Source organism: Neoarius graeffei, chromosome 6, assembly GCF_027579695.1.
Source record: "Neoarius graeffei isolate fNeoGra1 chromosome 6, fNeoGra1.pri, whole genome shotgun sequence".
In the NCBI taxonomy this organism is placed as follows: Eukaryota; Metazoa; Chordata; class Actinopteri; order Siluriformes; family Ariidae; genus Neoarius; species Neoarius graeffei.
The window spans coordinates 7,703,098-7,730,597 of record NC_083574.1 but is presented as its reverse complement, the minus strand read 5'-3'; the positions used below and the strand labels follow the sequence as shown (position 1 = coordinate 7,730,597).

At 40.8% G+C, this 27,500-nt stretch overlaps 1 protein-coding gene across 1 annotated transcript; it reads right to left on the bottom strand.

Moving 5' to 3' along the window:
- Positions 1-26,179, bottom strand: zdhhc7 (zinc finger DHHC-type palmitoyltransferase 7). The gene is made up of 8 exons (XM_060923249.1): positions 26,021-26,179; positions 25,363-25,419; positions 18,650-18,947; positions 12,036-12,160; positions 8,967-9,063; positions 8,548-8,629; positions 3,182-3,312; positions 1-760 (listed from the first exon to the last, which is right to left on the bottom strand). The coding sequence occupies exons 3-8, from the start codon at positions 18,935-18,937 to the stop codon at positions 581-583; spliced, it is 903 nt and encodes a 300-aa protein (XP_060779232.1). The 5' UTR covers positions 18,938-18,947; positions 25,363-25,419; positions 26,021-26,179; the 3' UTR covers positions 1-580.
- Between the last annotated feature and the right edge of the window lie 1,321 nt (positions 26,180-27,500).

Sequence of the window (27,500 nt, the reverse complement as noted above, 5' to 3'; positions counted from 1 at the left end):
GTGTAAATAGTTCGTCTATATATTCAGTGCCATTTACATGGGATGGGGGGAGAAAAAAAAATGTTGGAAATGAGGTTTAACATCTCTATTACAATATATTAGGAAGTTAAATAAGCTGTCATTTATGTTTCATGACCCTAAATCTATGAATATTAGAGCAAATCTTAATGCATAAGAAGATTCTGGAACGTTCTTGGCAAATGAGACATTTCAATTTGGTTGATTACGATTCAGACGAATGTGGTTCAAATGAAATGAGATTGTTCCTTTTTTTCAAGTTGTTTTCAACAAAATACAGAAAAACAGTCCTTTAAAAAAAAAAAAGCTATTCACGGAAAAAAAAAAAAAAAAATTCAGACCCAGTCAAGAGAAGCTAAAGTAAAAATGATCCTTGGGTTGAGGTCCAGTGGTTTTAACAGGTAGTTTGTCATATTCAGGCCCTTCTCCTCCACTAGGCCTCGGGTTTATTACACATTCTCTTCCCCGAGTCCCCGTACCTGCGTCATTGTGCCATATGTCCTCTACACTTGGGGTCTTAGCAGGCACGCTGGCACGTGGAGAAAACGCTAGCTGCCTGGGCTCAGACGGCGAACTCGGAGCCACCCTTCCGAGCGTGGATCATCAGGAGGCGTCGCAGTCTCAGTCCAGCAAAAGGGTTGAACCACAGAAAAGACGGCGGGCCACCGAACACGGCCTTCATCCCGTCCCAGCGCACTCGCCGCTCCCACGTCGGCTTCTCGTTCTTCAGCCTCTCGATTTCCTACAGACAGACAAACCGACAGATCATTCGACACCAGGAATTAGCTCCACCCGGGCTTGCAGTACTCGAGTCTGACTCACGCCCTAATTTTAAGGACTCGTGACTCGACTTGAGCACTGACGACTCTGCCTCGTGCATTAACTGCATTCGGACTCGTAAATTAAAGACGAGGGCTCGGATTTTCTCCTTTTTGTAACATGCCATAATAATTTGATACAAGATATTTATATCTACATTAATTTTTATACTAATTTAGTGCGAGACAGAGAATGCACATTCACCTGTTCAAACGTCATGTTCAGGAACAAACTAACGTTAATGGTGCAAAATGTTATTTGCCCTGTTGATAGTGGGCAGGGCTTGCTGGACGATGAACAAGCTTTTTATCTGTAGCCTATTAACTAAAATGCGGCAGTCGAGCAGTAACGTTAGTCCAACACCGTAGCAGAGACGCTTTCACGTAAAGGCAGCAACAGCCACCGGATGGAGTCTTATTCTCAAACTCGACTTGAAATTTTCTTTAATGACTTGAACTTGAACACTGGGGACTCGAGACTGGACTTGAGGCTTAGTGACTCGACTACAACGCTGGCTCTGCCCCTCTGTCAAACAAACACACCACTCCCCCCCAGAAAGGCAACTCAAGAGGCGTGTCCCAAACTCACAAATTGGGTTGAGAGAGAAACTAACATTCATTCAAATCAATTGATCAATGTCCCTTTTGTTTTACGAATATTGCTCGTTGCATACTTTAAAACATCGGGAGCCATATGCAGGTTAAGTGTGTAAGAACTTCAGATGGACAAAATTCTCCATCCTTATTCCTCCATTAATTCCTCGACAACATCAAATGACTCAACAGAAGTCAAGAAAATGGACAAGACTTACAGGTGCGCCAGTATATAACGAGGAAAAAACAAAATTCCACAGCTTAGGATCGAGCAAAATTCATATTCTTCTATCCACATTCACTGGATATGAGCAATCATGCATTCTGACTGGCTACTCTACTACCAAGCTCTCAGCTCATAGACCGTCAGCAGAGAAAAACAAAACAGCCGAGCGTGTTGCTGAACCAACTGAGGACGAAATAAAAACCTCGGACGTTTTGTATAAAAGGTTTTTTCATTGAATTTGCTAAAAACAGAAATGCTCCGTTTCTCAAAACCCAGTGAATGTGGATAGAATAAAAAAAAAAAAAAAAAAAGTTATTCCACTCAATCTTGTCGTACATGGATTATAGCCAACTGGGCACTATGCATCTCGTTGGCCATCATCTCATGTATGACTCGATTTCATGGAATAACTTAAATGTCTATTTGCCTAAAAAGTTTAGGAACCCTTGAATTTTGGGGAGGGGGATTCGTTGATGTTTGGCTTGCAATTCACTTCACAGACACAAGAGGGCACTAAACCACTGCTGCATTAAACATATCCTTGTTAACTCCTTTCTGTCCATGAACTTTGTCCAATTATTATTATTATTATTATTATTAGTGAATCTTTTCTTCTCCCGAAACTTCATGGACCATTTCTATAATGCTTTTAAATTCCAGTTAGCAGTGGATTGATATTTGTGTACGTCCCAGTACTGACATTGTCCAACATCAGGAGCGATTTATTTGCACCATTTTATGTCCAAGCACAAAACTCTACACGCCCTTCACTTGAAATTACGAAACCAACAGGGTTTATTGCTGTTCTGTGGCCAAAATAAAGTAGCGAGAAAAATCAAAAATGATATTTTTCAACCATGTTTTTCAGGTGTCCTGATATTTGAGGTTTCATGATTGTAACGCTAACCGGTTTTGTTGAACATTTCTCTGGATTAAATAATGTTTTACTGAAATCATGTTGGCGGCACGGTGGTGTAGTGGTTAGCGCTGTCACCTCACAGCAAGAAGGTCCGGGGTCGAGCCCCGTGGCCGGTGAGGGCCTTTCTGTGTGGAGTTTGCATGTTCTCCCTGTGTCCGCGTGGGTTTCCTCCGGGTGCTCCGGTTTCCCCCACAGCCCAAAGACATGCAGGTTAGGTTAACTGGTGACTCTAAATTGACCGTAGGTGTGAATGTGAGTGTGAATGGTTGTCTGTGTCTATGTGTCAGCCCTGCGATGACCTGGCGACTTGTCCAGGGTGTACCCCGCCTTTCACCCGTAGTCAGCTGGGATAGGCTCCAGCTTGCCTGCGACCCTGTAGAACAGGATAAAGCAGCTACATATAGTGAGATGAGATGAAATCATGTTAAAATTAATTCCCTTCAGCAAGTCAAAAGGATGTGCAAAGTTTATGCTTGCTAATAAAGATGCACATTATTATTGTACATAAAAAAAAAAAATAAATTAATGAACATGCAATTAAATCAGTAGTAGATGATGTTGTTGGAAAGTCACCACACTCGGGTCTGGTTTGACCGACTGACTCACCGTCTCGTCGTTGCAGATGGAGTGAATCTGAGTGCCGAACATGACGGCAGTGAAGGTGAGGAAGAGGAGAGCCTCCAGACACAGAAAAATGAGGAGCATGACAGCCACCGGAGGGGAGAAGTCACTACACTCTGGAACATACACAATTACACACAAATAACATCACCACCTGCTCTTCATTACGACAATAAAAGCAAAAAGGTTGATGTAAAGCTAAGTCTTTAAACAAAAGACAAAGCAGAAAGTGATTCTACTCGACTCTGCCCCAATATGATTTACGATACACTAAGATACAACAACGCTGTATAGTCAGAAGTTGCTGATTAAATTTTCTATAACAGCAGCTCTGACAGCTGTGCCAGCTATAACTCAAAGCACAATGCTTAATTAAATTAATGTGCAGTTAGAGAAATGTTACAGTAAAAAAAAAAAAGCTTTGTAAACATTGTGTCATTGATAGTTGTGAGATTTTAATCATCTGAATACAATGCAAAAACGTGACTGCATTTTGGAAATCAACATTCTATTAGTTTTACATCTAATGCAATTGCACTGTTTGAACACCAGAGGGCCCAACCTGCACAACCCACTGAATTATAAAAAAAAAAAAAACAAAAAAAAAAAACAGTTAAAAGGTAGCCTGGGCCCGCCCATCCTAAGTGTGACGCAACACGAGGGCCTGTTGCGAGCTTAGTCTGGCAAGGCAAGCTATCTCCAGCTCTTCCAAGCTCCCGAAAAATCGGGAGCCAATCAACTTTGAGCATCTCCAACGGCCCCGGGTAGAGGCGTGTTCAAGGCAGTGACGTAGTAGAACTGCGACCGGAAGCCATAGATTGTTTACAGAATCTATGCCGGAAGCGCTTCATTCACTAGAAACATTACGAACATGGAGCAGCGGCAAGCCTTTGACACAGCGGTAGATGCTGTATTGAAAGCATTCAACGGGAAGTTCTCATTGAAAATGGAGCAAAGAGCAGCCCTGGAGGTATTTATCTTCCTGTTACTCAAGCAGTTTATGTCGCGTCACATACGTCAGAGGAAAGAGTGATGTGATTGGTTTAAGCTTCGTCACAGCCTTTTCTGGCTTCGACCAGTAGCAAACAGGCATTTCAGGGAGGTGGGTCAACCACGCCTTTGGGAAACGGTTGGGCTTAATATCTTTGCCAGACCAAATGCTCGCAGAGCTTTGAAGTCGCATTAGCCAGACTAGTTAAAAGGATCCTTTCAGTAGCTGTCAAATGACACCAGCCCCACCTATCTGCGATCTAGAGATCCTGAGAAATGGTACATGGAAGCCGGTCAGTTTAGCCGACTTTGGAGCTCTATTTCTGGTTAAAATGCCAATTCAGGTGCTGCTGTGGAGCTCAGAAAACTTTTTGGGAAATTTTATAAACACATTTATTTATTAAGTTATGGTGATCCTGTAGTACATTTTGTTTCCGATATTAAACCTCTTTTTGATCCATTTAGTTTCCGACACATAAAAATGCTCATTGGGTACAATTTCAGTCATAATTTGTCTTCACTCAAATTGTTCCCATTATTCTGAGAATGTAACTGAATTGGATTGTGAAATCAGTATCGTCAAATCAAATCGCACTTACACACCAACACCTGAAATAACGGAGGACTTGGATAAACAAGAAGGAACAGCTCCACCTTGTGAGATAACCTCAAAGCAGATTTAATGCTGATGCAGGAGCAAATCGATACACAAATCGCCGTGGGAGAAATGATCCGGCTGAAACTGGCGTACTTTTTCCTCTCGTTCATCAATAAATTTTGTGTTCCACCTCATTGCACAGAGCACAGCAATTAGACCTGACTTTTCATCCATTACACTTTTTTTTTTTTAAACTGATGCATCAAATCCCTCTCAGTTTACAGACTGTTTAAACCAGCTTTCACACAAGGTGGTGGGTTTTTTTTCTGTACACAAATGGTGCTGGCTGGTGCAATTTATTTTGTTGATGCGGAGGGGGGAAAAAAGGGGAAAAAAAAAAAAAGCTCATACAACATGCGGACTGTAACCATAGCAACACAATGACATCTTAGAAAGTGGAAATATCTTGACTATGGACACTTCTTGTATTTACATTACAGGCATTTAACAGCAGTTGGGGGTTAAGTGCCTTGCTCAAGGGCACTTCAGCCATTTCTGCTGGTCCAGGGAATCAACCCGGCAACCTTTTGGTTCCAAAGCTGCTTCTCTAACCGTTCGGCCATGACATCTCTTGTATTTCCTTTAATACAATTATAATAAACTAAACATAAGATTAAACCTATTTCTAGACATTTTGCTTGATTGTTATAACAGGAAATACTACATACATCTGATATTTATTTGTATCTGACTTTTAATAATAGACATTGTCGCAAAGCAGCTTTACAGAAAATTAAAGACTTTAAACATGAGCTAATTTTATCCCTAAGGCAACGGTGGTGAGGAAAAACTCCCTCAGACAACATGAGAGGAACCAGACCCAAAAGGGAACCCATCCTCATCTGGGTCAGAAAATAGCGTGATTATAAATAACTCGCTTCTATAATTGTGGCCTATATACAGTAGTCACAAAGTATAACTGTGTAACCAGGAAATTCATTATAGTTTTAACACGAAGTCTGTTTTGCTGGGGTTATAAACTGTTCAGTGATGGAGACTTGAGTGCAAAACTGTTCATGACAACCGCAAATCTTAAAGGGGTACCGAATATAATATATACAGTTGCTGATATGACAAAGTAACGCACTGGCGTAACGCAAGTACTTGGGGCCCCCCTGCAGCTACTAAAAGTGTGGGCCCCCCAAGGCCACCCTGCCACGGCCTCCTCTCTCTCTCTCTCTCTGTATATCTCTCTTTTGATTGCTGAAAAGTGTGAAAAAAGTGCCAGGGCTCAGCCCCTGACAGCCCAGGCCCATTTAAATACGTATAGGACTGCCTAACCCATAGGCCTAGATGTTTTGTTAATTCATTCATATTCAGTACACCAGCAGAGTAGGCTATCCATTTATTACAAATAAATCCAACAATAAAAACGGTGTATGACGTGACAAAGCTCACAGTTCATACAGCTCAGTAAGCAGTAACGATAACAGTAACATTAATAATGATAATTACATAAGGTTCAATAAGGTTTAGGAAAATAAAAATGAAACTGTCTTAAAAGCCAGAGTATGGTTAAATAAAATACATCATAAGTAAAAGTATGCATAAAGAATAAGTCTGTCAAACACAGGGGTGCAAGCAACTAACATTTACTCACGTTACTGTTATGAGAAGTTTTATGAGTAATATAAAAATGAGTAATTTTACTCAAGTAAATTTTGACCTAGGTATCTTATTCAATTACAGTGGAACCAGGCCTGAAAAGGCCTACTGAGTAAAAATGAAATGCAGCACAATAATAAAACAATCAGGCGGAAATTAAAGAAAAATTACGCTACCTTGTGTGCATTTTTTTTTTAAACTATTTTACATAACCAACCTATTTGGATCAATGTGGTGGATGATGGCTGGTGGTCATGGAGAACAATATTCAAGAAAAAGAAACATTGAATTATTGAGAAGAAAGATAATAAAAAGTAACTTTTATTCAAATCCCATTTTAAATCAGGTACTTTTTCACTCATTAGCCTCGTTTTAACTGCACTAGTCCCCCCCCCATGGCCCTACCTGTTAGCGCATCATGAACTGGAGGATAAGGCCTAACTCTCCCAAAAACGGATGAAATTTTGGGCAGTGTGGATGTAAATTCTTCTTTTTTCTTTGCCGCTTTCGAGTACCACTTTTTTCTCTGGTACGCTTCATTGTTGTGTTTATTATTTTCATGTTTCATCGGACTTTTTCGTGCATTGAATCACATCGGGCGACGGGCCCCCCTAGCGGTCGGCCCCCCCGCCTGGCGGGGGCTGCGGGGGTATACGTTACTTCACTGGCGTAAAGTATTAAGTATTCTATCAAATTTATATACTAGAAAACAACGAAATATCTTGGTAATTGTAAATATAATACTTTATACGCTAAACCGCACAAGAGTCACCATTTTTAAAAGACGTCAGCGTGACGTCAGCGCTACCCACTGCACTAGCGGAACTCTCCAAAATAGAGGAGATAAGCGTGTAATCATGGCGTCGGGCGCATCAAGTGAAAGCGACAGCTCTGTCGAATCATACGAAGAGATCCCGCAAGACACACTGCAAGCAGGCTATGGCTTAGAAGGGTACCAGTTTGAACCTAGGAGAGGTACTCTCGACTCCGGTGATGAAATAAGAGAAGAAAGCTCGGATGACGGCGAGGATGAGACTGATGCGGACCATGGGCGTGGCGAGCGTGGGGCAGAGCGTCTGCGTGCAGGTGACACGGCGTGGTGCTCGTGCGGAAAACGTAACGTGGAGTTGCTCACGAGTCCAGCAGAATTTATTTGCTGCAATGAGATAGGCGCCACCCGTGGACTTGCGAAATCGGCGCAAGAGGCAGAAACAGGTATTTCACACGTGCTATTCCCAACCTCAATGAGCCAACACAACTGGGCACATACATACGTCATGAGTGTTACGCAGAGAAAATGAACGTGCATTCTGATTGGATAAAATCAATATCATGGCGGGCTGTTCAAACTGCGGAAATAGTTTGCTCGAGCTACTTTCAAAACACTATAACTTTCCAACCTTAGAACAAAAAACTTTTGTAAGTCTTGAATAAGGTTCGTTAATGTGATGTTTTATTGTTATATTTACTCTATATATTGCCCTCTGTTCCCCTTTAAAGTTAGCATAGTGATTGTTGTCCTCAGCCATCGTAGCAAAACTAAGTGTCCAGAGCTGTCCAAGCGCATCTTTCGACCGTCCTCCACGGGAGCGGTGATGTGATGAGACTCCAGCCAGAAGAAGTAGGGCATCAGGATGGATCAAGCAAGTCCAAGAATGGCATCACTGGTGTCATTTAAGAAATTTCCACTTGCTAAAACGTGTCATATTTTGCAGAGAAGTCCTAAGTAGTATCAGATAGCTATCTAGTCTAGCTTGCTCTCCGGATAAGATTTATTCTAACTCAGTAATAACGATGAAATATAGACGACTACACTGTTTGACTTCGCTGTAGCTTTGAAGGCTGAATATCAAGAAAATGTGTTGCTTGTGTGACACTTTGCTTTTTAGTCACGTTGCAATGTTGGAACACTGCCAATTAAAATACCGTATTTTCAAATTAATCTCAAATCTCCACATTTGTTCATGAACGAGACTGATTTTTAAGCAGCACAACATTCTCCAGGTTGTTCTTTTTCCTCACTTGATCTCCAACTGAGGAAAAAGCCACCAGAAGATTGTTCCTCTGGGACGTGACCATCATTAATACCATGACTCACCGTTCCACTGGACTTTAACACAGGTGAAGAAGTGGAAACCACTGAGACAGAGTGCATGCAGAGAGATTGAAGCGATGTACATCTGCAAAGATAAGAAAAAAGATTGACGTTTAAGCCAACTTGTTACGAAAAAAAAAAAAAGTTTGTCTCGTCTTGGATGAAAACTTGTTTCTGGACACTTAGTTTTTTTTCCCCTCACTATGGGAAATGAGGACATTTTACAAAACCTTACTTCGATCACAAACCATTTAGATAACAAAAAGCCCAACAAAGCAAAACGCTCATTGCCGCAACACAAATATTCAAATGTCAGTCCTGCAGATTTGACTAGCATGCACTTCGAGAGGAAATCATCATCAGGCAAGCAGTTTAAAATAAAAATAAAATAAGAGCAAGTTTATCCCAAACACACTGCTTACAGTAAACAGCACGAAGTATCGCTGGTTGTTTTCTCCAACGCAGTTGTTCACCCAGGGACAGTGATGATCCATTTTCCTGATGCACCTCTTGCAGATGCTGAAGAAAGAAAAAAAAAAAAAAAAAAGCAGAAGGCAAACACTTGAGGTCTTTAATAAAACTGTGCAACAACGCAAACGCAAGTTAGCAAAAATCAGAAACGACAGGAAGCTGCATAATCAGCAAACAAGGCATGAGAGGAAAAGTGTAAAGAGGTAACAGGAGCAAGACTTCGCACTGGACGGCCGAGTTCTTTAAAGCTATGATATACAGACCGAGTTCATATCCACTATTTACACAAGTACACTTATTCACGCTATAGAGCTTTCTGTCCAAGATTTTTTTTTTTAAAAACTTATTTTAGTTTAGGTCACCAGGCAACCAACATAACTCCAAGAGAAGATAAAACAAGCAGACAGTCAGTCATCGATATCCTCCGCCCTATATACACCAAGTTTCAAGATATTAAGTCACATTTTCCCAAGTTCTGCTGCAGGAAACCAACCCGACCTCTTTACACTGACCTCAGCAGCCCATGGCATAATAAACCCACCAGACCTTTGGTCCAGCTGAGCGAAAAATTAAATCTCTCACATTTCTTAGTATCAAAAGGCACAAATACATTACTTAAATCAACACATATACCAACTTTCAAGACCGCACCACTCAGTTTTCAAGTTCTGCTCCGGAAACAAAACCTACCCCTAAGACTAACCTGAGAGACTAAGTCTGAAATTGTTTCCATGGAAACATGAAAAATTAAAATTTCTCACATTTCTTAGTATGAAAAGGGGCATCTACATCACCTTAACATGTATACCAAGTTTCAAACCCGCATCATGAATAGTTTTGGATATACGCTCCGGAAATGAACATTGCTCTTAGAAACTAGTCAAAATCTATATTTATGTAAAAATTTGAAAAATACCCCCCCTTTCAAAAAAAATCCAAAATAGTAAAAGGCACCAGTTCACATGTTGCTTGATCTGTATACAAAGTTTCATGAAGATATCTAGTAGTTTTAACGATGTGGCCTGGAAATGAAAACGTGACCGGACGGACGGAATCAGTTTCTATATCCCCCGCCAAACTTCATTTGGGCAGGGGATAAAAAGATAGATAGCAAGAAATAGAGAAAGATAAAGAGATAGCCAGAAAGAGAGATATAGTTAGACAGACATACAGATACAAAAAGAGCCATATAGACAGAGATACAGTGGTGCTTGAAAGTTTGCGAATGTTATACATTTCTGCATAAATATGACCTAAAACATCATCAGATTTTCACACAAGTCCTAAAAGTAAATAAAGAGAACCCAGTTAAACAAACGAGACAAAAATATTATACTTGGTCATTTATTTATTGAGGAAAACGATCCAATATTACATATCTGTGAGTGGCAAAAGTATGCGAACCTTTGCTTTCAGTATCTGGTGTGACCCCCTTGTGCAGCAATAACTGCAACTAAACGTTTGCGGTAACTGTTGATCAGTCCTGCACACCAGCTTGGAGGAATTTTAGCCCGTTCCTCCATACAGAACAGCTTCAACTCTGGGATGTTGGTGGATTTCCTCACATGAACTGCTCGCTTCAGGTCCTTCCACAACATTTCCATTGGATTAAGGTCAGGACTTTGACTTGGCCATTCCAAAACATTAACTTTATTCTTCTTTAACCATTCTTTGGTAGAACGACTTGTGTGCTTAGGGTCGTTGTCTTGCTGCATGACCCACCTTCTCTTGAGATTCAGTTCATGGACAGATGTCCTGACGTTTTCCTTTAGAATTCACTGGTATAATTCAGAATTCATTGTTCCATCAATGATAGCAAGCCGTCCTGGCCCAGATGCAGCAAAACAGGCCCAAACCATGATACTACCACCACCATGTTTCACAGATGGGATAAGGTTCTTATGCTGGAATGCAGTGTTTTCCTTTCTCCAAACATAACGCTTCTCATTTAAACCAAAAAGTTCTATTTTGGTCTCATCAATCCATAAAACATTTTTCCAATAGCCTTCTGGCTTGTCCACGCGATCTTTAGCAAACTGCAGCCAAGCAGCAATGTTCTTTTTGGAGAGCAGTGGCTTTCTCCTTGCAACCCTGCCATGCACACCATTGTTGTTCAGTGTTCTCCTGATGGTGGACTCATGAACATTAGCCAATGTGAGAGAGGCCTTCAGTTGCTTAGAAGTTACCCTGGGGTCCTTTGTGACCTTGCCGACTATTACACACCTTGCTCTTGGAGTGATCTTTGTTGGTTGCCCACTCCTGGAGAGGGTAACAATGGTCTTGAATTTCCTCCATTTGTATACAATCTGTCTGACTGTGGATTGGTGGAGTCCAAACTCTTTAGAGATGGTTTTGTAACCTTTTCCAGCCTGATGAGAATCAACGCTTTTTCTGAGGTCCTCAGAAATCTCCTTTGTTCGTGCCATGATACACTTCCACAAACATGTGTTGTGAAGATCAGACTTTGATAGATCCCTGTTCTTTAAATAAAACAGGGTGCCCACTCACACCTGATTGTCATCCCATTGATTGAAAACACCTGACTCTAATTTCACCTTCAAATTAACTGCTAATCCTCGAGGCTCACATACTTTTGCCACTCACAGTTATGTAATATTGGATCATTTTCCTCAATAAATAAATGACCAAGTATAATATTTTTGTCTCATTTGTTTAACTGGGTTCTCTTTATCTACTTTTAGGACTTGTGTGAAAATCTGATGTTTTAGGTCATATTTATGCAGAAATATAGACAAGTCTAAAGGGTTCACAAACTTTCAAGCATCACCGTACAAATAGAGAGATACAGACAGATGAGAGAGATATAGATAGAGAGGTACAGACAGAGAAAGATAGAAAAACTGTGGTAAATACCAGAGAGGTTTGGTTTCCACCTGGGGATCGCCACACAAATTTTGTTCAGCAGATCATTGTTAACTGTGTACCAAGACGCTAATCACATCACATCACCTCTTCCCGCCCCGTCCCGTCTCATCTCATCTCATCCCGTCCCGTCTCACCTGCAGTGATGAGCTCTCTCTGGTTTAATGCTGCAACATTTAGGGCACTTATAAATGACTTCCCCTGGTTTCAGCTGGAGACTGTCCATGTATTCCTTAGTGGCGTTTCCCTTCGGAACAGCTCCCTAACAAACACAACATTCTCTCAGTGAGGGGAAAAGGACAAATGTATATTTAAAAAAAAAAACCCACACAACACCCCATCCATCCCTCCCTCCATGACCTAGGACTCGTTTATTACTACACAGTACTGTACAAAGGTCTTAGGCCCCCCCATTTCCCCCCCCACACACAAACTGTGTTATAGATTTCTATTTCATGACTTCATTACTGAGTCAAAACATAACATTTTAGAGTTCCAAATGTTCGGTTTTCAACACAAAATTAAGTTACAGAAAAAAAAGTTTGCTCATTTCATTATTTTTAAGCCATTTTTGCTCGACAGCATATCTTTACATGTGCCTAAGACTTTTGCACAGCACTGTGCGTGTGTTATAATACTAAACATGGATGTATAATCATTTCCTAAACTAATGCATGAAACAATACATCACGGATTTAAAAAAAAAAATTTGGAAAATGAATACTGTACCATCTTTATTATTTGTAGAAAACAGTGAACGGGATTAAACCGATAAGAACAAGTCTCTTACTGAGGACGCGATAAAGAATAAGCGTTCTATGGATAAAACTTGTTCCTTAATTCATTTATATCATTATATCACTCATCTACATCACGCTGATGAAATAATTATAGCGCAGAGCTCTTGAATGCTCGACTCTGATTGGTCAGAAGGTGTTTTCTAGAAAACAGCGACAGTTTTATATTGTTAATACGTTCATTCTAAAACATTATCGGATGTAAAAAGCGTCACGTAAACGGATGTAATACAGATGTCAAGTTTTCTGTAAAGAGACGATTATTAAACAAACATCGATGGAAGGAGTGTCTGGGGTCAATATTTCGTAACAGTCTTCAGGACGGATGAGTTTACGCTTTGCTCCATCTTCACCCCCAGTCTTACTAACCGAGAGAGAGAAGAAAAATAAAAAAAATAAATAAAAAGAAAGAAAGAGACTGGTGATGGAACACCTTTTATAGCTGCTAGAAAAGTAAATATTTCACAGGATGTTCCACAACGTGAAAAAGAACGACGGACAAAGAGCACGACGTGTCATATGTAAGAAATTGGTGGCTGGAGTACAAGATGAACACAGTAAAACATGCTGTTAGAGGAAAATAATCAACTTCGTAGTTGGAACAGTTCATCACACTACCCTGTCGTTGATTATTTTCCTTTAACAGCACACCCCAGCACGAGTGTTTTATTCCTTACTGAATAAACCAGAGCGTCAGCGACGCAGTAGCTCACACGACCTTACCATGAGAAACCAGACTCGTTTATAATTAGCCAAGTACTAATAATGAATGTTTTTTTTTAAATGGCTTATTACTCAAAATCAAATTAAATCTGATTTTTAAATACATATTTATTGATCTACATCACTACTTCACATTAAAACACGAACCAGAGTGTTGTAAACGAATCCATAATGCACATTTTGTTCTCTAAACGCACAATAAAGCCCGTCTTTCTATTTTTCTTTCCGTTTCTTCTTATCATGCTCAACTCTTTCTCCATTAGTGTCACCAAGATCATCTATGATCACGTGACCCGACCTCAGACGACATCCCAGGCACAGGAAAGCACATAGGAGTGTGAGCGCACCTTGATCGGCGTTGCATATAGTGGACGGTCCACTTGACGCACATTTACCATCAGAACCATTACTTTTTTTTTTTGCTTTTAGCTGCTAAATATAAACAATTATTCTACGTGACTCTCCAGGAGCCAAAACGACTCACCATGTGTGAGAGTGTATGAGCAAGCAGCCTGCAGCTATTATTCTCATGTTTTTCATCACACGCACCACTGAGTAAACAGTGTGGCTGCTTTTAAGCCCATCAGATAAACTGAGGCTAGAGCCTGTATTGTAGAATTTAACCCACACTGTCCTTCAGTGACTATGCAAAACATCCGAACACGTATTTTACCGTGGACTCTCCAGAGAAACCCGAGGAGCGCGTTTTCCTGATGTGAAAGTTTAGAATTGCAAATTTGTCCGGCTCGGCCTTTTTCTTGCTCAGCTTGAAATCAACTCCGACTTCAATTGATCAATGTGGAATTTATGGCCATGTTCATTAGGCTATTACACACGTTAAAAAGCCTGGATCTGTCAACACACACACAAATATAGATTATACAGTCCCTTATAGATAACCTGATGTGCTTAATCAAAAGGCAGCCAAAAGACCCTTTTTAAAAACAAAAAAGCAAAAAAAAAAACCCCTCCAGAATCTCAGTTCCTTCTTACTGCTGATTGTAGGCACTTCTGCTTTAAAAAAAAAAAAAAGACAATATCAGAACATTAAAGTGCATATCACGGGTAAATTCAGGAGCAAGATCAATGTAATTATCCTATTTTATATTAAAAACTTTGGTCAAATATCTGTCACATTTTGCGCAATTTTTTTACCTTGCGCAATAACAGAAAAATTCAGTTGAAATCAAGCCATTTGAGGCGAATTGGTCCGCCTCTGAAAAAACCTGGCATTTGGATTTCCCGGGAAACATTGATTTTCGTGACGTCACGTGCGGGACGCCTCCTTCTGAATCCTACGTCGGCGCTGGTTTGTTTATGAGAAAACGACCTGGTGGTTTTCTGCAAATTTCTTCAACGTTATCGCGTAATTATTAAAATGGTTAACAGATGTATCGTAGGAGGGTGTAGCAACACCAATCTTGATGGGATTAGTACTCATCGTTTCCCAAAAGACCGGACAACGAGAGAGAAATGGGAGCACTTGGTCTACACAGGCTGTGCACTGAAACCGTGTAAAGCTCTCACAGCCTGCTGGCGCTTCCGCAAGTAACGTCACGATTCTGGCTCCAGACTCCCTTGGGATTTTTCCAGACATGTTTTATTTTATTTTTTTCTGCTGTAGACAGATGGCCTTGTGCAAAATTACTCTTCTGGATGTGTGTGTAAAGGTACATACTTTCATATAAAAAAAAAAAAAAAATTGGGCCAGAATATGCACTTTAAGGCTGTAGTAGCTCATCTGGCCTGCTATCAAAACAACCATGACGACCAAAACGTGACCATGTGAGAGAGGACCAACCTCCACAACAAACTGTTTACAAAAGGAAAAAAAAAAAACCCAAAAGACTAAATTTTGTTCCTCAAAGGAAGATCGACCCAAAACATCGCTCAGAACTGAAATCGGATGAGAAATGAGAGAGAAGATACGATTCTAACGAGAGACCTGGAAAATTCGTTAATTTGGCCCAATTACTAACTCGTAAGCAAAAAAAAAAAAATTGATGAAAGTTTTGTGCAGAGTGAGGAGTTCTTTCAAACAAAACGATCAGAATGGACGTCTGTTGAGACGTGACAAAGGAGATACGATTTAACTGAGTTATGGACGAGGGACGAATGACGGACGCCACACCATGGCAACAGCTCAATCGGCCTTATGGTCAGATGAGCTACAACCCCAATTCCAAAAAAGTTGGGATGCTGTGTAAACTGTAAATAAAAACAGAATATGATGATTTGCATATTATAGAAACCCTATGTTTCACTGAAAATAGTACAAAGACGACATGTCAAATGTTCAAACTGAGATATTTTATTGTTTTTTGAAAAATATATGTTCACTTTGAATTTGATGTCAGCAACACATTTCAGAAAAGTTGGGACGGGGCCACAAAAGACTGAAAAAGTTGTGTAATGCTAAAAAAAAAAAATTTTTTTAAATAAATTTGGTTAATTGGCAACAGGTCAGTAACATGATTGGGTATAAAAGAGCATACCAGAGAGGCGGAGTCTCTCAGAAGTAAAGATGGGGCGGGGTTCACTGCTCTGTGAAAGACTGCGTGGGCAAACAGTGCAATAATTTAAGAATAACGTTCCTCAATGTAAAATTACAAAGAATTTGGGGATCACATCATCTATGGTACATAATATCATTAAAAGTTCAGAGAATCTGGAGAAATCTCTGTGTGCAAGAGACAAGGCTGAAAACTGACATTGGATGCCTGTGATCTTCAGCCCCTCAGGAGACACGGCCTTAAAGATCTGATGACACGAACATGACTCTATGCAATTTCTTAAATAAACTCTACAACATGGCAAACATGTTAGATTTCTGTTATAATTACGTGAAAAGAAGCTGTTGTTACGCGAATATCCAACTTTTAATTGCACAGCGCAAGAAAACTGGGTCCGTGGCTCGCGGCCATGTTGTGACGTCAGCGGAAGAACACGCTGCGGTTCACTGGCTGTTCTACTCTGGTTCTACTCAATGGAAATGGCGCATGAAAACGCCGGTGAACTCTCTAGTGCTAGCTCTTCCTCTTCTGGGAGTCTAGAATTGTGTTGTGAGTGGGACAGATCGGAAGAATCTAGTGATGACGAACACGGGTGCTTCCAACCGTACAGGTTTGAACCTGTTACTGTGCACCAATCTGAGAGCGACTCCGACTCCGAGATGGACAGCGGACAGGCAGACAGCCCAGCATTGACGAACACCACAAGGTTGGATAACAAGGATTGGTCGGTCAACCCGTATTTGTTCAAAATGTTACGGAATCAATATTTTAATATTGTGTATTGTTGTCTTGCATGTGTAAACACTGCTTATATCATGTAAGCCGTATGCTACACTGAATACATAGTTCCTAATGGAGCATGCAAACGGCTAACATAATAAGCTTACGACTATGCCTGATCCGTGATACATTTAGGATAATATTGGCAGGCACGTCTTCTAGTTTATGGCTTCTTAGTTTTATCCTTGAATGAAGCAAAATATTTGATAACCTACATCAGCGTAAGCAAATGACAATCTGTAGCCTACTTGTCTGGCTAAGTTAGCTTTCCCTCAGTGTTTGCTTTGAGAAACAAATTCTTTCAACTTGGCAATAAGAGACCACAACGCAAAGGCAAAATACTACAACTGCTACTACAAATCTGTCACATAATAACTAATATATATAATGTATAATAATAATACTAATAATGACAAACTGAACACCTGTCGCATCAACAAACTGGTAAGTGAAGAGGAAGATTCTTTCGCTGACGTCATATAGCTCCTCCTCCTCATTCGTCTCCTGGGTGCTGCAGCCCCATCAAATTTGCCCAAATAGCTGCGTTTATAATCATAAAATAGGCGCCTTCGTGAATTAATATATGGATCATCGGGAATTACTTTTTATGTTATAAAACATCACCAAAGATGTCAAAAACGTGTCATCAGATCTTTAAAAGCAGACACGTGTCTGTACTGGAAATCACTGTATGGGCTCAGGAACACTTCAGAAAACCATCATCTGTGAAAACAGTTCATTACTGCATCCATAAACGCAAGTTAAAACCAGATATAAACAATATCCAGAAATACCGCCACCTTCTCTGGGCCTGAGCTCTTTTACGATGGACTGAGGTGAAGTGGAAAACTGTCCCGAGATCCGACAAATCAAAAGTAGAAGTTCTTTTTAGAAACATGGACACCACGTCCTTCAGGCTAAAGAGGAAGGGGGGGCCATCCAGCTTGTTAGCAGTGCACAGTTCAAAAGCCAGCATCTGTGATGGTATGAGGCAGCATTAGTGCACATGACATGGGTCACTTGTACATCTGGGAAGGCATCATTAATGCTGAATGATATAAACACGTTTCAGAGCAATATGCTGCCATCCAGACAAAGTCTTTTTCAGGGAAGGTCTTCCTTCTTTCAGCAAGACAATGCCAAACCGCTTTCTGCACATATTAAAACTGCATGGCTCCGTAATAAGAGCCCAGGTGCTAAACTGGCCTGCCTGCAGTCCAGACCTGTCTTCCATTTGAAACATTAGGTGCATTATGAAGCGCAAAATACGACAAAAGAGACCCTGAACTGTTGAGCAACAGAAATTGTCTATTAGGCAAGAATGGGATGACATTTTCTCTTTCAAAACTACAGCAGTTGCTCTCCTCAGTCCCCAAATGTTTACAGAGTGTTGTTAAAAGTAAAGGTGATACAACAGAGTAGTAAACATGCCCCTGTCCCAACTTTCTTGAAATGTGTTGCTGACATCAAATTCAAAATGAGCATATATTTTTCATAAAACAATAAAATTTCTCAGTTTCAACATTTGATATTTTGTCTTTGTACTATTTTCAATGAAATATAGGGTTTCCATGATTTGCAAATTATCACATTCTGTTTTCGTTTACACAATGTCCCAGTGTTTTTGGAATTGGGGTTGTAATAAGGAGGATTTTTATGACAAAATCAAGAGCCTTGTATTAAAAAACATGCTATTCTGCATCATTACATCCTTCTTTGGCTCTGTGATTTAAAGCTGTCATTAAACAGAGGCTGATATTATCTACAGGTGTACTTTCTAAATTTATTTAGTTATCATGAGTTTATTTGATAGGCTGAGCAGCCATATTAACACAATGCCATCTCTTTCTCGATTTCCAGCTCGAAAGGGGATTTGGGTTTTATATTCAGAGTTACGAACTAAAGTAGAACATTTGAACCCGAGGTTGTGAATCTTACCGGATCTGTCAGCATGGTGCGCAGGTGCGACGCGAGTGCCAGCATGGCCAAGAAGTTGAACAGCACGCCGTTGATGAGGGAGTACCAGAAGTTTTTGGAGGGCAGAAGCATGACGAAGTTCACCACGAATTCTGCATACATCACCAGAAACCAGGTCATGGAGGCGCATACCATGCCACAGCCGTCCTGGATGAACCAGACCCGGCCCACGGTCACCTCCTCCTCCCCACTGGACAGCAAAGGATGGTGCTGCTCCACATCCCGCAACCGGTGCCCTGAAGTCTGCATTCTGCTCTACCTGTAGCAGCCATAACAAAAATAAATAAAAACAAGCTTTATGGGATCCTCGACTCTGATTAAAGTGTTGATTAATAGTGCTTGGTTTACATTCTAATACAGTGTCACTGCTATAGGAACAGCTAATTCACAGGGCTTTGTATGGTGCATGCTCCACATAAACAGCAAACAACGCATATCGCATCGAACTTTGGTAAAATACTGCAGGATACAGATTTCTCAGTGGCGCACAAGTGCAAGACACATGAAGGAAGCAAACATGCATCAATGAAATCATAAACACTACAGTACATCTCAAAACGCTCAAGCTCAAAAACAAACAAAACAAACAAACAAACAAAAAGCACCAAAAGGCACAAGGGCAAATTTATTCCCCCCCCCCCAAAAAAAAGCATGAAAGAAAAAGGGCAATAGGGAGAAAAAAAAAAAAAACACGACACCAAAAGGCACGTGGGCAATAAATTAAATAAATAAATAAATAAATAAATAGGCACAAAAGGGCAGTAGGGCAAAAAAAGAAAGGGGGGGAAAAAATAGAGGAAAAAAAGGCACCAAAAGTCACAAGGGCAAATTTAGTTAAAAAAAAAAAAAAAGCGTGCGCGTGCTGAGGGGGGATAAAGGAAAAAGCACGAAAGGGCAGTAGGGCAAAGAAAAAAAAAAAGCATGGGGGGAAAAGGCATGACGGCAATAAATCAACTAAATAAATAAATAAATAAATAAATAAAAAGGCACAAAAGGGCAGTAGAGCAAAAAAAAAAGAAAGGGGGGAAAAATGGAAAAAATAATAATAAAAAAAGCACCAAAAGTCACAAGGGCAAATTTAGTTTAAAAAAAAAAAAAAAGCGCAGCATGCACGTGCTGAGGGGGGATAAAAGAAAAAGCACGAAAGGGCAGTAGGGCAAAGAAAAAAAAAAAAAAGCATGGGGGAAAAAAGGTACCAAAAGGCACGAGGGCAATAAATCAACTAACTAACTAACTAAATAAAAGGCACAAAAAAGGGCAGTATGGCAAAAAAAAGAAAGGGGGGAAAAATGGAAAAAATTAAAAAAAAACACCAAAAGTCACAAGGGCAAATTTAGTTAAAAAAAAAAAAAAAAAAACGCAGCGTGCGCGTGCCGGGGAGGGGGGGGCACGAAAGGGCAGTAGGGCAGAGGAAGAAAAAAAAGCATGGGGGAAAAAGGCACAAGGGCGCACCAAAAAAAAAAAAGCATGAGGGACAAAACAAATAAAAAAAAAAAAAGCCACAAAAGGCACAAGGGGAAAATAAAAGGAGAAAAAAAAAATGCGTGTTGCCAAAAGGCATGAGGGCAAAAAAAAAAAAAAAAAACCCACACACACAAATAAATAAATAAATAAATAAAACAAAAACAGACCACACACAAAAGGGCGGTAGGGCAAAGAAAGAAAAAGCATTGGGGGGGGGGGACCACCAAAAGGCACAAGAGCAAATTTATGAAAAAAGTAACAAAAAGGCATGAAAGAGGAAAAGAAAGCAGGAAAGGGCGGTAGGGCAAAGGGGGGGGGGGGGCAACACCCTGGAAAAAGACTTTTCTATTAATACAACATTCACTTTTTGAAGATTATGGGTTACTTGTAAATTGGTTTGTTACGGTTAGTCATGACGTATAATCAGACAGTTACCACCTCATCAGGCATCTTCATTTAAAAATAGAGATTCGAACGCCTTTTCATCAGTTTTTCTTTCCCTTGACGGATCACACTTCTTGACTTCACTGATATTCATCCGTTTTGTGTCCAGATGTGGCGCCCCAAAAATTTCACAACCCTGTCTCTGTGGACTCGCCCTAAATCACACGAAAACGCCCGGTTTGTCTGCACAGAGGACACGACTGCACTGAAAACACTTCTCAGGACTGTTGTAAAGAGGTTACAGTGCTGCCTCTGCAGCCTCCTATACTGGGGGGTGTCACTGAATTTACTTCATTCAAAATCAGACATCAGTTCCGTGTGAACGAACCGAGTTATCATGTAATAAAAGGCGCTGGGTGACGTGATCCACCACCATTCAATCACTCATGTACAAGTTAATTATTTCCTGTTGGTGCAGCATCCACCTGAGATTAGAACATCATCGAATCACGTTAACACGAGACAAATCGATCACGCTCTACAGAATTAAAACTAGCAGATAAGATCAGCTGGATGTACACTCAGCGGCCACTTTAATAGGAACTTGTTCTTGATTCTAAGGTCCCTGTTCTTGGCTGTAGGACTGGAACCCAATGTGGTGTTCTGCTGTTGCATGCTGAGATGCTTTTCTGCTCACCATGGTTGTAAAGAGTGATTATATATGACTTGTTATATCCTTCCTGGCAAAACAAGCTCGAACCAATCTGTCCATTTTCTGATCTCTGACCTCTCTTATCAACAAGGCGAAAGAAAGTCTCACTTTTGAGATCACAATTTTTCCCCATTCTGATGTGTGAACATTAACTGAAGCTCTTGATTTGTATCTGCATGATGTGCTGCTGCCAATGCATCAAAAAGCAGGTGGGTGGATGGGTATTCCTAATAAAGTGGCCGGTGAGTGTATTTATGTATAGCTCAGTACTCAAGACATTGAAGGTTGTGAGGACAAATGGCAGCACTGCCAAACCACTCAGCAAAGCCCTTGGGGCGTCGGCCAAATGCTGTAAACGTAGCTTTATCAGTCAAGCACGACAGCACGCCAATCATACAGACATACGCAGCACTGCTGATAAGAACTAAACCAAACAATGCTCTAATTTTGGTAATGCTACACTAGTCCCGATTTATTTATTTTTTTTCAGCTCAGTGTATTGACTTTCCTTCACACTCAACTATGTTATAAATACTGTACTGACAAATATATGAGTCTTTAGGAAAAACCTCACTCTCAAAAATCTTTCAAAGAAAGAACAAACTAGAAGGGCAAATCAGTAAGTGGCGTGCATACATCCACCAAGCCACAAATCAACATCATTTGAACCGAGGAAAATACTAAAGCTGGACACCAAACTTATCAAAATCCGTTCACTACTTCGAGTAACTTTGGGAACAGAAGAAGGAGGGGAGAAAAAAAAAATCCAACATCCAGATTTGCATCAAAATCTAACCAATTGTTCCTTGGCCCATGGCTGAACTTTCCTCCAAATTTCGTCCAAATCCGTTCACTACTTTTTGAGTTACGTTGGGAACAAACAAACAGAGGCGAAAACAACCTTCTCCAACAAAGTTGGCGGACGAACTATAGTTTATATATGTATGAAATGTGTGATCTCATTCGAGCCACATTCACTGGATGAGTAATCACGCGCTCCGATTGGCTACTCTACTACTAGGCTATCTGCTCATATACCGTGAGTAAAGAAAACAAAACAAAACAGCGGAGCGTGTTGCTGAACCAACAGAAGTCGAAATAAAAACCCTACTCAAAAACTACAAAACAAACAAGAACAACTTTATTCTTCATCACACACTTGTGAAAGTCCTCTCTGCATTTAACCCATGTGAAGCACACACACACACCCAGAGCAGTGGGCAGCCATGCTAACAGCGCCCGGGGAGCAGTTGGGAGTTCGGTGCCTCACTCAAGGCCATCCCAATATTAACCTAACTGCATGTCTTTGGACTGTGGGGGAAACCCATGCAGACAACATGCAAACCCCACGCAGAAAGGCCTCCGCCAGACTCGGACTTGAACCCAGAACCTTCTTGCTGTGAGGTGACCGTGCTAACCACTTACACCACCGTGCCACCCACAAAATATGGAATGAAAGTATTTAACAGTAAGAACGCATTTCTTTCTTTTTCAAGAATCCTCATCATCGCATTTTTCACAAATTGCTCCTGTCATTTCGCCGGTTTGTTTACATTTTAAGCGGAAATAATTTTGTTGAGCGTTTTGTATAAAGTGTTTATTTATCGAATTTGCAAAAAATCAAAATCCTCCGTTTCTCAAAATCCAGCAAACGTGGACAGAATAAAACAGTTATTCCACTCAATCTCGTCGTACATGGCTTATAGACAACTCGGTGCTACGTGCCTCGTCGGCCATCAGCTCATGTACGACTCGATTCTGTGGAATAACTTAATTTTTTCGTGGTCCAGTTTCCATCAAATCGTGCGCTCTGATTGGCTCGCGAGCGGTCCGGAATCCTACGATCCGGACCCCGGTTACGGACCTTTAGCAACTCGCTCGTTCACAACAAACATAGTAGCAATTTTTGCCAACATTTATTTTCGCATTTCTCAGTATAATAGCATTAATTTTACATCATGGATAGCGATAACGACAGTGTTCACAGCGAAAGCGAGTTTTACAACCCTGACGAAGACGAAATAAAAGAAAACCTGTAACTGTTGCTAAAGCCGAGCGAATCCAGCAGTATATTGAGGAGCAAAGGGCAGAAAATACAACAAAAAAGATGACCTATGACCTCAATGTCTTTGGGAAGTTCTGTTGAAACGTGGAAGACGTACCCGGCGAAGAACCAAACATGTTGCTGTGCAACTTTTTCCATGTCCGCAACAAAGAAAAACGGCGAGGTGTACGAGCCGTCCTTGCTCACGTCTTGTAGCAGGTTTGTTCTAAATATGGTTTCTCTTTCAGGTGCTCTCATTTTCTGTTAGAATTTGGTAAAGAAAAAAAAATATATATATACACATTTTAAATTTACCAGGTTAAGATCGGTCCGTATCATGAAAATACTGTGACCTCTGCCTTGAAAATACTGAGTATTTTCAAGACCTCAGTCATGGTATTTCACAATACGGACCTCCTAGCTGGTAAATATTAATGTCACTCAGATCCGTGATGTATTTCGCCTGAAAATCTGAGTTTTTCAACACAAGATGATAAACTTCATATCTTCAACCCAACGTGCGATTTTCTTTTTATTATAAATCGACACAAACAAAAAGAGGACCAAAATTTATCAAAAGAAAAAACAATTCAGTCATCGATTTCCTCACAGATGACATACAGAGATTTGGGTCACGGTTTTGGTTCGCCATATCCCGGATGGAGCTTGTACGAAATATACAAGTGGTGTATTTCTCAGTAAAACACTTGTGTCTGTGTAATATGAAGTAAAACAGCCCCTGTGTGCATTACTGTTAATTTGGTTTATTAATATCAGAATCAGGGCGGCACGGTGGTGTAGTGGTTAGCGCTGTCGCCTCACAGCAAGAAGGTCCGGGTTCGAGCCCCGTGGCCAGCGAGGGCCTTTCTGTGTGGAGTTTGCATGTTCTCCCCGTGGGTTTCCTCCGGGTGCTCCGGTTTCCCCCACAGTCCAGACATGCAGGTTAGGTTAACTGGTGACTCTAAATTGACCGTAGACGTGAATGTGAGTGTGAATGGTTGTCTGTGTCTATGGTGGGGTTTACATTAGACCGTATCAGCGGATCATCAGATTAACGTTTTTAAAAACGATTAGCGTGCACACAGCAATGCCAATACACGATTTGCGTGCACACAGCAACGCCAATACACGGATACGCTCGGCTCCGCAGGCATCCTGCGCTCCAAATCACTCCGCCCTGAACAGCGAGTGCCCTCTGGAAGGTGCGCACTCACTCCGGCCCTGCGCAGCTCACAGAGCGCGCGAGTGAAGTGCACAAGCAGTGATTCAGGACTGAGACGCTGTGTGTGTGTGATCCCAGTGCATATCGGGCATGCGCGTCACTTACCACTTGCAAGTGGAAGGATGGCAAGCCTAAAGACAATCATAACTACACAATGGGCAGTATTTGCATCAGTATTTTCATACTTTTATACTCTTTAATGAAAGGTGATACAAGGCGGAAGTCCGCGCCGTTTTTCAGCAGTCGCGTCACATGACCAACGCCAGCGAATCAGGAAGGTGGATGTCACAGTGACGTTGTCCAATGACGACGCCAGCTAGAGCTCAGCACAGCGTATCCACGCATCACAATGTTTACACAGCACCGGATCAAATACGAACTGGATTGAATACGTGGGCCCTGGCGGATTCCCGTTTCCCGGCGTTTTAATGTGAACGGACAGTGCATCCGCGAAGAAAACGAGACAGATACGGTCTAATGTAAACTTGGCCTATGTGTCAGCCCTGTGATGACCTGGCGACTTGTCCAGGGTGTACCCCGCCTTTCGCCCGTAGTCAGCTGGGATAGGCTCCAGCTTGCCTGCGACCCTGTAGAACAGGATAAAGCGGCTATATGTTTAAAAAGGTATGTGCGTATAATACTGTGTTTTTAGACCAGATTGTCAAACACACACACACCGAATAAATCTAATCATAATCTAGGAGTCATCATTTTGAAGTGAGGGTGAGAATCATTTAAGAGATTAAAGTCCAGTGCAATTCTTAAGTTTCCCATAAGGATTGATGTCAAGGTTGGTTATTTATTTCTTTATTTAAAAAAAAAAAATTAACAAACAACATGATGATTACCTCAGACTGACATCATGAGCTGGACAGGAGATACAAGGCCACATCCACAGGATTAACCTACACACACACACACACACACACACACATATTACAAACATGCTTGGTTGGTTGGTTACTAAACCATCCAGTACACGAACACTTCAGTCACCAAGACTGACGTTTGAATTAGCTCTCTGGCTTGATATTTTCTTTTCTTTTATAATAATTCAACAAATAAACAACTGTATAAACATCTAAACCACCCAGCTAACCAACCCATTGACAATGAAGCAACCAAACCGCTCATCTTACTTGCTGATTCCAAATCGAAGCGTGCTCCCTACATATGTCCCCTAGAGAGGGGTCAAATAAAATGGCTTCCGGACGCAACGTAGTGCACTACTATAGATAACCCATAAGAAACCATTTGAGAGTGAACCAAAATCACTAAATCACGGTTTATACTAGTCAAACTGACAGCGTTAAGCTGATATCATATAGAGTAATTAATAATCGTAAAAAAAAAATCAGACATAATGATAATATACATATAAAAATATATTTTTTTAAACCAGCCGTGGATAATATCCATGGTTAGCTCGGAAGCTAGCTCTCTGAGCTACCTGTGTAAATTGACAGGACACTCTGTGGTAGAAAAAGAAACCTTTCGTGTGCTTACCGAAATAATTCACCCAACGCCTGTTTCCCCAAACCTGCGAAAGTTCGAGAGTGTACACACCCGATTTCATTATTAAACACAGCCAGAAAAACAGCATATTTTGAAAACCGATTAGACGCGAATACCACACGCTTCCGGGTTCCTCGCGCTCGCTGCGCTTCTTCTTCCCCCTTGACATGGAGTATGAACAGGACGATTCTGCCATCTACTGGCTTTTTTAAAGAGATGCAACACGAACAATGAGGCTCTCAAACAGTCTTTTGATTCATTCTCTTGAAGTATATCTGTGTAATTTGATCTATAAAGTGTAGTTTTGATCTATTTTATCGTTTTTTTCCCTTCACTAACAGCGAAATCTCGTTTCTAATACAGAATCTCGTTGCATCTCGCGATAACTCAGAACCAGACATACTAGATGCTTGTGTAGTTGTTGATGGTTTTTTTTAGTGGAGCACTTTGTTGAAAGTAAATTTGTATTAAAAGAAAAAAAGAACATCTTTTGGGGTCAAGTGTATAATAGCACACACACACACACACACACTTGCAAGTGAAATGATGTGTTTTGCAAAGCAAAACAGTGGCCTAAGGTACTACTTACTGGAAGCATGAACGCTGTTCTAGAATGTTCTTGAACTGTACTTAAGCACATGAAAGAATAAATGAAAGATATTAAGCACAGCTAATCACATAAACAAGAGAACAAAACGCAAACACAACCCACTAAGTACCAGCCCCAACAGAACCATACACTCTCAGAAAATAAAGTATATTAGATAGATGGATACAGTGGGATGCAAAAGTTTGGACACCCTTCCTGAAAATGTCTGTTACTGTGAATAGTTAAGTGAGCAGAAGATGAACTGATCACCAAAAGGCATAAAGGTAAAGACGAGACATTTTTGTTCAGCGTTTTCTGCAAGATTTGTGTATTATTTTTGTTCTGTACAACTGGAGAGTGAAAAAAGAAAAGGAACACCATGCGAAAGTTTGGGCACCCCAATACATTTGAGTTCTCAGGTAACTTTTCCCAAGGTTCCAGACCTTAATTAGCTTATCGAGCTGTGGCTTGTTCAAATTCTTCGTTAGGAAAGGTCAGATGATGCAGATTTCAAAGCTGTATAAATTCTCTGACTCCTCAAACTTTTCCTTAAAATCAACAGCCATGGACTCCTCTAAGCAACTCCGTCGCATTCTGAATAATAAAATAATTGACGCTCACAAAGCAGGAGAAGGCTACAAGAACGTTACGTAGCAAAGTGTTTTCAGGTAGCTGTTTCCTCAGATCGTAATGTTATTAAGAAATGGCAGTTAACAGAAACAGTGGAGATCAAGGTGAGGTCTGGAAGATGAAGAAAACTTTCTGAAAGAACTGCTCGTTGGATTGCTAGAAAGGCAAATAAAATAAAAACCCCTGTTTGACTGCAAAAGACCTTCAGAAAGATTTAGCAGACCCTGGAGTGGTGGTGCACTGTTCTACTAT